The sequence below is a fragment of the Lichenostomus cassidix genome, chromosome 4 (genome assembly GCF_008360975.1).
Source record: "Lichenostomus cassidix isolate B80296 chromosome 4, HeHo_3.0, whole genome shotgun sequence".
Lineage (NCBI taxonomy): Eukaryota > Metazoa > Chordata > Aves > Passeriformes > Meliphagidae > Lichenostomus > Lichenostomus cassidix.
The window spans coordinates 20167363-20179054 of NC_139484.1; the positions used below are offsets into that span (position 1 = coordinate 20167363).

General features: G+C 42.8%; 1 protein-coding gene across 10 annotated transcripts in view; it reads right to left on the bottom strand.

Moving 5' to 3' along the window:
• The window catches only part of ANAPC10 (anaphase promoting complex subunit 10), a 33773-nt gene extending 26253 nt beyond the window's left edge, over nt 1-7520 (bottom strand). The window contains exons 1-3 of one of the 10 annotated variants that reach the window (XM_085058165.1): nt 7358-7519; nt 6714-6763; nt 452-568 (exon numbers count right to left, since the gene is read on the bottom strand). In XM_085058165.1, coding sequence (XP_084914291.1) covers nt 452-566 — 115 coding nt within the window. In that variant the 5' untranslated portion in view covers nt 567-568; nt 6714-6763; nt 7358-7519. The other 9 variants (XM_085058164.1, XM_085058166.1, XM_085058170.1 and 6 more) reach the window with 9 other exon arrangements.
• Between the last annotated feature and the right edge of the window lie 4172 nt (nt 7521-11692).

Below are 11692 nucleotides of genomic sequence, written 5' to 3' on the forward strand. Positions count from 1 at the left end.
TTTACTTGCACCATTTTAGGGCCACCATGTAACGGCTGAGTCCATTACATGGCGGCCCTGAACAAAGTTCAGGCAGAACATTTAGGTGCCCCAGATGCATCATTATCTTTAGTTAAAAATGGAAGACTCCCAGACAAAATGCCAATGCACAGAAACAATTACACAGTGCTGGGGGGGTTTCTGCTTTTATGGTTTTTTTCACTGTACAAGCAAAAAATAAAACCATTTAGTATAAAACAAGATATCTGTTTAGTTCACAGGAGGTAGTTCCTCATAGTAGGGTTTCAGATACCATTTTAACTTCCATATTGTATCACATATAGAGAAGGCCAAAATTATTTGTAGTGGCTACCCATACAGCCTATACTACAGCTGTTTTACTGCTGTGGATGTCTTCCTCCCAAAACATAAACGCACATTGAACTTCTTACATTGTTGCTGTGATTTTTACCTGGCTTACAGGATGAAAGAGACCAAACTGCTTGTGAGCCTATTTCTCTAACAGTACCAGTCCTCTCTAACTGCTTTGGATCAGCACCAGGTGGGGTCTTGTTTGGGGTAGTCATTTCTAGTAAGAGAAAACAGATGAGTTAGTTGACATATCTTTGGCTTAGTGGGAAAATTAAAGGGGTTTGTTTGTTCACATAGTTTAATTCTTTGGCCTTACATTTCTATAACAGCCTACAGAATTTGTGGTTTATACATATACCCATATAAGCATAGATTTTTGCATATCTGTAGAACCTTTTATTTCTATATTTGAAACAATATGTATAAATACATAGAATATATATGTGTAATATATCTAAGAGGTTCCACATATATGTAAATTTTGTGTCCTTTAGGATTCAGTACATACTTGGAACGTTCATAAGACATATTTTAGTTATATCATTCTAATTTATGCATATAGAGGGTTTAAGAATTTGGTTTTTACAGTTGTTTGGTTTTTAAGAAATCAAAATTAAAAATGTTGATTTAGAGGTTACCAATACAACTTCATTCTCTCTCACAGATACACTTAAAATTCTCTTAATATGCAGCTTCAGAAACTAGAGCAAGAGATACTGCTCCCTAAAATAGAAAATGGGAGTTTAAACAAACTGTGTAATTTGTAGCAATTGGTTATAGCCACATTTATTCACGGACCACTTCTTTAACTTTACAACTTCATCTGCAATTGTTAATTTGTGAACTTTCATTGTTCAAGTAATCACACTCAGTCTCAATACCCAGACTATCACCACATATACAACAATTTAATTAAGTTGGGTTTTATATAGTATGAAGCACCTTACTATTTCCTAGGAAGTAGCTTAAAATATTTTTTTAAAAATCCAAAGAAACGTAAGTTCCATGAAAAGAACTACATTAAAGCCTAAAATTTAACATAGAGCACTAAAAAGTCAGAATTAGAGCTGACTTCTCATCATTTGCTTATATGCATAACATCATGTCATGCTCTGCTAATCTCAGAGAAAGTCTTGCAGTGCCTCTCCCAGAGAGCAAATAAGGTACTGAGATAGGCTGGTATCCTGAGGATCCAGGCCTTACCCACCACAGAACTGACACAAGGCAGAGACATCTTCTATGTACCAATGACTCCACAGCTAAAAATTATTTATGGGACACAGGAAATCTGAATTCTGAAGTGCACCAAATGCTTTCTACTGTCCCTTCGGTATTCTGCTTTAATTTTGCAAATGTAAGACTTGACACAGATATTTTACCTGCTTTCTCATATACAAGACTGCAGTCCTAACTACCATTAAAAATCTGAAGAAATAATTGCATGGGTAGTAAAATCTAAATAGTGACAACAGCAAGTGTCACAAAACAAGAGGCTGCAGACAAAACCCTTGTTCAAACACCATCCTCTCAGAAGAGAAATTGGACACTACACAGCTAATCCCACAGATATCACATATATATTGAATGAATCATAATGTCATCCAAATGAAAGAAACCTCGGAATAAAATTACGAAACACTCAGGTATCAGCTACTTGAAAAACAAACATTTTTCATAGATTGGTTTGGAGTGGTGGAAGGGACCCTCAAAAATCATCTAGTCCAACCCCCACGCTGCATGCACCAAAATACAAATCATGTTTATTAAGCATCGGGAAGACTATTTTCTTGGACTTGTGAATTTTAAAGCTCAAACGACCTATTAGTCCAAACTCCATGCAGTTTGGTTTTTTTTTTTTTAACTTTTGTGACAATGGACTAAGAGAGGTTGAGTTGCACTCATTTTAATTCTCAGATTTATATAGACACCAAAAATACTGTTCTTACAGCCTCTGAAAATATACATAGAAAATTCAACCTCACAAAGTAAAGTTTAATTGATCGCTTGTAATTCAAGTGATCATATCTCAAAATCATCACATAAAACTTCTTTTGAATACTGTATCAGTTTTTACTCTTGCTTCAAGGTGTGTTTTTGGGTTGTTTCGTAAATCACAGAAATTACACAGTTCACTCAGGTTATATCATGAAGTTGATTATACTTGCTTTCAGAAAAAAGTATTGGAATTTTCAAAGTATGCAGAATCCCTTAAGACAACGATGTTGAGATTTCTCATAAGCTTCAGCAAAGTTCTAAATATCTTAATAATACAAGACTTGCATTGCCCTGGTTCTCAAAAGTTTGAGGCATTACCTTTTGGGGTTCTGAAATATACAGCAAGAAGCACCATTCGTGTTTCCTACCATTTTGAGCTTGTTTCTTCCTATCTAACACACAAAACTACTCAAAATCCAAATTTCAACTCCAAACCACTGCTGGCAAGTAAGTTAGCCACATATTATGTACTAATGATGACACAGACTGAAAATTTTCAATGGTTGAACTAAATGAGTCAGATTTTCATGACAGAACCCCTGCTCAAGAACAATACATTCTGGATAGCTTTGCTGAAACTCCCCAATACTCTCAGAACTTTAAAACCTTGATGATAAAAGTACTAAAGAAAAATAATGCAGCAACAGGCCAGCTCACTGAAGTAACACTTCTGAACATTTTACTAGAAGAAGTAAAAGTACCTCGTTTTAAATGACACACAAATACTTAGCTCTAAAAGGAATTTAAGTCACCTAATAAAATTTTTCTTTTTCAGGCTGTGTAAAAACAACTGATTTTTCTAAAAGCCCTTCTCTTTGACGTGTGCTGAAAAATGGAAAGACACACTGCATCTATAGAAGCATTGGCTGGAAACATCTCCAATTTTCCAATTCAGTTATTCCAGAAGATCATGAACAGGCTGCTGTTTCCTTATTAACAATGTGAATATATGAATGGCTTAATGACGTGATCAATGCCACGCTTCCATTTTGCCACTTTTCACTCTGTGGTTTGCACATCCTTTGATCAAGACAAAGTAGTGGCTTTTCCCCTGCCTCCCTGAACTCTTTATCCCTCCTCTTCCTCAGAGAAGTTCACTCTTTTCCAGAAAACATCCCAGCCCTGTGAAGTAACAGCCAACTGAAGATGTTTTAGCAAGTACAGTTTATGAGCAGAGTGAAATGGATTTCAATGGCTGGACAGCCTGCCTTTCCCAACCAAACCAGCCGGGTTGTTCTCAGTGTAACCAGCAGGAGACACCATTAAAAGGTGCACACCTGGAAGCAAACCCTTCTCCAAGCACACTACCCACCCAAGAGGAGACATAGAAGGATACATCATGGGCCTTTCCTATTAAAGCTCCATAAAAATCCAGGCTCAAGGAAACTTGCAGATTCCAAAGCAGTTTTCCCTATCAAAACTTCTAATTCCACCATGTTGTATGCACAGAACTGTTTCAACACACACCTGTAAGGGCCTTTGACAGACCAGACTGTCCTCTGCAGATGTCTGTCCAGATATTTACTCTTCCAGCAAGAGATTTGTGGACACCCAGCTTCAGGTTTCATCAGCCTAAAAGCTAAATTATTTCCTTTAGCATGCAAATCAAGTATTACCTTCCAAAAACAAGCATCTCTTGCCCTACAGAGAACTCAAAGATTAGTTAATCACTGGCCTTTATGTAGTAACCCTTTCACTGATGTGAGGGCACTCATCAAATTTGCTCTTAGTTTGTTCTTTCCTAGTGTGTCCATGCCTTTCCAGCTCCCCTCACAAAGTTTGATAAACCTAAAATTTTTGCAGAGTCTAGGTATCCAGTACTATTGTTTAAAAAAATAACCATACCGTTTTAGCTAAGGGCCTTTTTAACAGAGTAATCACTTCCCTTGTCTTTATATTTACTCACACTTGTTAATGTGACAAAGCAACACCTGTCTAGTTGAAAGAACATAATTCTCAATTAATATTTGTTTTACTATGCACTTCAGTGCTCAAGTGCAGTATAAATGCCCAGTATTTTTTGGGATACTGTTTGCTGCTCGCTGACACCCTTTCCACTAATCAGGTCTTTGATTTTTTTCTTCCTGTGTTTTCTTCCTCCCTCAGTTTTTGTTAACTGAGCTTAGTTACACTGACTTCCAACCTGCTACCAATCTTCTCAAGACGGTTTTAATTCCAACCCTTAGCTGTACAGTGCTTGCAATCCCTCCAATTTTGTGTTCAACGTTACAGGAAACAGTGAAAATACACTCAAAACTGAACTCTCCAGGAGCATGTTTCATGACACCCCTGTGTAAAAGTGAGTTAGTTACAAGTCAGCTTCAAAAGCTCTTTAAAAAAACCCTTTAAAATCATTATTTTTAGAGCACACTTCAGCAGCTTGAACAATGGCAGAAATCCTGTAAAACTCAAGACAGACTCCTCATATTCCTTCCTTATTAAGTGTAATGGCTACTGTAAAAAAAAAAGTTTGATCCAGACTACTCTTAAGAAACCACACTAGAATATTTCCTGTGTGCATACTGGTGCATATTTTTAATTGTCTTACTGACAAATCCCTCCCCAAACCACCTCCTCAGAATCCTTCAGGGGATCAGAGCTCATCTGGCTCTTCTCTTTTATTTTATTTTTTTAAGTATTATTCTGATTGTATTACTATCACATAATTTTATTCAGTTTTCGCAAATACCTAACTGCAGTTTTTCCAGGAAAATGGAACAAAGGCTGCACTGACTACTTTAGCGTTTTTACAACATCCATAAGACTGTTTTTCCTGTTCTTAGCAGAAGGGAATTTCATACCTCAGAAATTTCATACCAACTTTCTTAACTGCACTACTCATTTTACCTCACAAGCTCTTGTCCCTGCTCTCATTTCCTTTGGCTAGACCCTTGCTGGTCTAAAGCCTTCAAAGATCTCAAGATATATCCAAAATCCAGACTCTGACTATGCTTCCTATCTTTTACTCAGGTGGAAGATTAAACAGTAACATTAAACATTCAAATTACTAACTTTCAATTAATATTTAATAATGATAGTAAGTGTTCAGCAGCACCCTATGTCAACAACTAGCTCACCTGTACATTTGACCCCTCAGATTACTCTCTCAATACAACTTTAATAAACTTATCATTTTTACTCTGCCTTCAACACATTGCTTTAAGCCTATTAGCGAAAATGACTAGTCTTTCATTGTCACAAATATATTTCACTAAATATAAAGATAATTAAGGGAATTATATTAACAATTTTCTCCATGTATTCCTAATCAATCTGAAAAAAATACTTTTTAAAAAATATAATTTTTGTGAAAGCCCAGACTTCCAAAGTTACCTCGTAAGGCTACAAGCTGTTCCTTACAGGACGAGCACATCTTTACAAGGCGTGTAAAGTATAAATATCAGGCGGAAGCTGCCGAGAAAACCCACTGCCACCAGAGGATGAAACCGCTTTAAAAAAATCAATGGGTAGCCGTCCCCCCACAACTTGTTTGTAGGGCTTTCAATGAACATTAATTATATTAATTACAATTAATCATAACAATTATAAATAACTACAACGATAATTAACCAGGTTTACAACAGTGAACGGCAGCCGTGTCCCCCAGGCCTACAAAAAGCGTAACCATCGGCGATGAAGCAGCAGCAGTACCTCCTCACGGCCCACACCGGCCCCTCCGGATCCCCAGCCCGGGCTCCGCTCTCCGGCCGCGGGGCGATGCGGGCAGCCCCGGCACGAACAAGCCACCTCAGCCAGCCGAGCTCTTACCCGGGCTGGACATTCCTCCTCCTCCTCCTCCCCTCCCGGCCCGGGCTGAGCCGCAGCTCCCACCTTTCGCACCTGATCCCGCCGGGAACTGCCGCCGCCGCAGCGCAGGGCGGAGAGCCGCAGTGCGCACGCGCAGCCCCGCCCGCTCCCTCAGCGCCGCCGCCTCCCGCTCCCCTCACACGACACTGCGGGGCGGGGCGGGACTGGCACCGGGGCAGGGCCGCGTCCGGCTCCTCCGTGTGCCAGCTATCCCGGCGGGTGTTCGGTGTCCGCTATGCAACCCGGGTTCCTGTGCTGGGCCCTTGAAAGTGCTTCCCCACGGGAAGGAAAGCGCGTAGTCGCAGTGTTTCAGGTGCAGATGACACGCTGCCCAGGGCAGGTAAAGGCCAGCAGGACCTTGGTGTGGCACCCCTTGTGGGGGAGCAGTCCTTGGACATAATCATTATTGGGGGTTATATCCTTAGTAAGGTGATGGGCTCCCGAAAGAGAATGACAGTTCTTCCCGATGGGAATGAAAGCACGTAGCCCCAGTGTCCCAGGTGCAGATGACAGGCTGCCCAGGGCAGGTAAAGTCCAGCAAGACCATTCCATCTTGGTACCTTTCGCGTCGTGTCAATCGCCGGGCGTATCCGATATTGGAGCTCGGTTCCTAACGCCGAAACTGCAGTTGTGAAAAGGAATGGCAACACCTTTCCTTGAGAAAAGAAGCACCCGGTCTAACTGTTGCTGCTGCCCTTGACTATCCCTCCAGTGAAGGTAGAGGCCAGCAAACCTTTCTGTCCTGGGAACGCGCCGTGCCGTCCCGGCGGCTCCCCTCAGAGCAGGGCCGCCCCTCGCAGGGCGGGCTCGGCGAGCCGGAACGGCTGGTGCCTCCCGCATCGCGGCCCGACCCGCTCCCGGAGGCTGCGCGCCCTCCGGACGGCGGCTGTCGAGGTCTCCATGGTAAGAGCCGCTCTTCCTTCTTTCCCTCCCCTCCTCTCCACGGCGAGGGCCGCCCTTCCTTCCCTCCCCTCCCCTGCTCTCCGTGGCGCGCGCCCAGGCCCCGCCCCCCGCGCCCGACGGCCATCTTGGCCGGGTGGCGGCGGCGGCGCGAGCACGTTGCGCGCGCGGGCTCGCGCGCGGGATCACCGGACGCCGTTCCCCCGCCGCGGCGCGAGGGCGCCGCGCGCTCTCCCACCCCTGCTCCCCCCGCTCCGCCGCTCCCCTCAGCTCCCGGTGAGTAATGCCGGCGGGCAATTCCGACCTTCGCGCACGGGAATGGAGGCGGTAGGGAAGCGGCCCCCCTCCTCTTGCCGTGCTGCCGGCCCGGCCGCCGCCGCTGGACTCGGCCTGGGCGGCGGCCGCGCCCGATCTGCCGTGGGAGAGGGGTCAGCTCGACCGCGCCCCGCCCGGGCCTCAGGGCTCGAGGCTCCCGGCAGTCGGGGCTCGCTGCCGGCGTGGGCACGGCCCGGGCCGGCGCTGCCTGCACACGCGGTACGTCATCCCCGGCGCCTCGGGTTTTGTGCCAGCCGGGGTCAGAGAGCGCTGTCCCTGCTGCTGCCCCCGGCCCGGGAATGGCTTCCCTGCGGATGCAGCGCGGGATCCGTGCTGCTGGCCGTGGCCTGGCTCAGGGAAAGAGGACGCCGGCATTTTGCTCCTGTGAAAACGGGGAATTTCCTTCCCGGGGTGGGGGGGAGAGCGGCATTGTGCCTTCTTCTGGGAGAAGCTGATAGCCACGTGTGTGCTTGTGGGGCGGTGAGGAGATCAAGACCTCTTGCAGGTGCGATAAGGTAGTAGGGTAAGGCCGTTTTCTACGAGGTATGTGTAAAAACAAAAGAAGTCGGCAGGGCTTTTCTCAAGGACCATGGTGGTGTTTCCTCCCTGGAATGCACTTGGATATTTCACCTGCAAGTTCCTGTGACAGTTTCCACGTCCTAATTTAAGTTTCCCTGCTGTGATTCCCTAAACTCCAGTCCTAAGCAAGTGGTCGTGAAATACTTTCATTAGATTGCTAATTTATGGATTCATTCTCACGCATTTTACTTCTTGTTAAAGGGAAATGTTAAAGATTGAGTGATAATTAATGCTGCTCAGCACAAGCTAAACACACCCACTAGTTCTGCAGCGTCAGTATATTTGACCATATGCTTTCATGTGAACATCATATTTTCTTATTCATGTTGTGTCTTATGAGTAACATAATGATTTCATACAGTAGGGAAATTTGGGGCATGTCTAAACTTCTTTTTTTACATTGCCTTAATTTCTAAAACAAATGTCAAAAGCTTAAGCATAGTCTAGTTCTTAATTCTTGGTAGATATTGTTTGTTCTGGTATCATTTACTATGGTTTCTGCTTTGAAACTTACAGGTCTAGTGATCTCCCATATGCAGCTTGAAAATCTGTTTTATCTTTCATTTAAATTTTCTTTGGGTATTCTAGTTCTTAACTTTCATGTTCTTGTTATGCCATCACTGTGTGTAGTCCATCAGCAATGGAACTGAAAGGCAATTCTTGAGCTTGTTTTCAGTGGCAACTGGAAATGCTGCTCATCCTCTCATCTTTCCACAGCATTTCTCTCTGACATCTAAACCAACGTAATTTTATAAAATGTTCACTGGTTTTGTGCAAAGTAACTAAAGTATGGCACAATTCTGAACTCAGACCTTGCCTTTACATCTTCTCCTGGAATAGTCTCTGATTCTGTTTCAGTCTTTATTTACTTTTAATGTTTTCATTTTTCTATATTTAAATCTGCATAATTCAATGCAATTTCAAATCCATCTCAGTCAGAATTGCCTTGACTTAGTAAATTCTAATTTAGCCATAATGCCTGTGAAAGAAGTAAATATTATTAATGCAAGTGCATTGCACTTATTCCACAGATTGTACATGGCTGTTGCCTTTTGTGACAGATAGCAAAGTCTGCATATGCGCTGCTTTTTTTTTTTTTTTTTTTTTGTAATCTGGTGTGTCAGAGTGTGCAGCAGCTGTGTCAGCCTAAGAATGCTGACTTAAAATGCTTGTGATAACATGTTTTGTGTCTTATTTTTAGACATGTTTGATTTTTTGTATTAAATGACATAATTGTACATAATGGACAGCTTTTGGCTTCAATAAATGATGCTGCCAAGGTTTTTAGAACATTTTCTTTTTTCTCTAGCCAGCAGTTTTTAGTCATTCTTTCACCTGTGTTGGCAGTCCATTCCAGGCAGATTTTCTACTGCCACTCTATCATCATTCACTAATTCAAAATAGCTCTTTACTCTAGTTGTCATTAGTAAATTAATATTTTTGTACTCTGTTGTTTATTCTGTTCTTCTTGATATGGAAAGGAGAAGCACAGTCAGGAAGTCAGATGCTTCTGAGTACCAGTTTCTCCTGTCCCCAAACTGCTGACTGCACTGCACAGTTACTGGTGTGCTGTACTGTAGCATTGCTGGTCTGTGTTCAGTGTCCTGAGCGTTCTGCTGTCTTCTCCTTGGAATCAGACTGTCCTATTCCATATGCTAACTTAAATGCCACTCAGATAACTGGATGTAAATATGGAACTTGAGTCCAGTCTGGTTTTGGCCAGTTTGTTTATTTGTTTCTGAGTTCTTAGTAGAAATTATTATTTTTTTTTGTGGACAGTTGTCATTCGAGACATCAGCATAGTCCTGGAAATATTGCAGAAGTGGCAGGAGTCACAAACATTTTTTTAATGAAAATGGTTAAGACCACTGGAGAATTTTGGATAAACTGACACTTCTGCCATGTATATGGGAGCAGAGCAGGAGGGGTGTATGTCTCTGTGCTGCTTCATTACTTCTATTCCCCCCCACCACCAAGTATTTTAATAGATACTTACTGTACATACTTAATTCTCTGACCCCTTCAAAATGCCCACCACAGATGGGCATTTTCCCATGTAAGTTAGAATTAGGAAAAAACCCGAACTTGGGCTGTTTCATTGCTTACCAGCCAACCAGAGTGATTCAGCAGTGAGCATAAACTTCAGTGTGATTATCCCGCCAAGACTGTGGAACACTTGCTGAGAAAGTTGGCGACAATTGACTGTTTTAAGCCATATTTGCCTTGGTGTTTGAGAGGAGCCCCCAGCCCACTCTGCTGCTTTGGAGCTTCAGGCTAAACCTCAGCTGGAAGAGTGGGTGGCCGAGGGGAGATATCTGGGCTGCTCTTGGCCCTGCTCAGCAGGAGCCTCGAGCAGGGTTTGGGGGTTGGGGAGGGCAGCTTGCTGAGTGAGCCACGGCAGGTTTGTCTTCAGGAGCTCACTTTTGGAACCCACAGAACTGGTTCACTGCTACCTACAGCTGAGCAGGAAGATACACAGTGGTCTGTCTGTCTCCTCAAGCCTTGGACAAAGGGCTGACCCAAGTTAGGCACTTCCCTTGGGAAAACAGAAAGGGGGTGATTCACCCCCAAATACTCTCTGTGCTGTAAACTACAGGATTTTAATGAAAAGCGCTGGGATATCTTCCCAAAGAATGTATCTTTATTGGAAGTAATGACAATATCCAGTATCTGTCCCCAGGAAAATCAGCTGGACTCAGACACCATTATAGTCTTTAAAAATAAGGCTTTCAGTTTCTTGTTTTCTCATTAATGTATTAAAGTGAGAACTGCAGACTCAATATTCCATGTGTGTTGGCCTGGTCTATGGATGTAATTTCAATGTTGAGCCCTATTTGTCAGTCTTGTCTGATGATACAGAACTGTGAAATCACTTAATTTTCTCTTTTAGTATTCAGTCGTTTATTTGAAAACATCAGCTATATTAATAGGAATTTCTGGCTAAGGAAACTTAAAATATTAAAGAAAAAATGAAATATAAGTAGAAATTCCCACAATAAGGTTGGCAGCATGACTAATAGTTACATTCATTTATATCAGGTGAACAATATCTTTTGACATCAGTTTAAAAATACTTTGGAAATTAAAAAAAGGAATAAGCCTACCACTTTTAAAAGGAACCACTTATTCATAAGTGTGGTAGTATTGGATTTAAGGATACAGTAACATCTGCTTTTCTGACTGTTACATGTCCATCTTCCTTCCTTTCATATTGCAGTAGTATCTGGAGGATTCCTTCCAACTGTAGTTTATGGAAGGGTAGAATTTAACATGATAACTATGCCATACCTATTTTATCCTTGCTTCCTTCAGGAGTTTGCAACTCACAACCTTTCTTCATCTAATAGCCATAAGTAGTAAACATAGTCTGTAAACCGCTATTCTATTCCATAGAATTACAGAATTTTTAGGTAGGAAAAGACCTCCAAGATTATCGACTCCAACCATTAACCCACCACTGCCCCCTAACCTGTGTCCCTGACTGCCACATCTGCATGTCTTTTAAATGCCTCCACAGATGGTGACTCCAGTACTTCCTTGGGCAGCCTGCTGCAATGCTTGTCCACCTTTCAGTTAAGAAATCTCTCCTAATATCGAATCTAAACCTCCCCTGTGAAACCTGAGGCTGTTTGCGCTTGTCATGTCACTTGTTACCTGGGAGAAGAGATTGATCCCCACCTTGCTGCAACCTTTCAGGCAGTTGTGGAGAGTGACAGGGGCTCTCTTGAGCCTCTTTTTCTCCAGG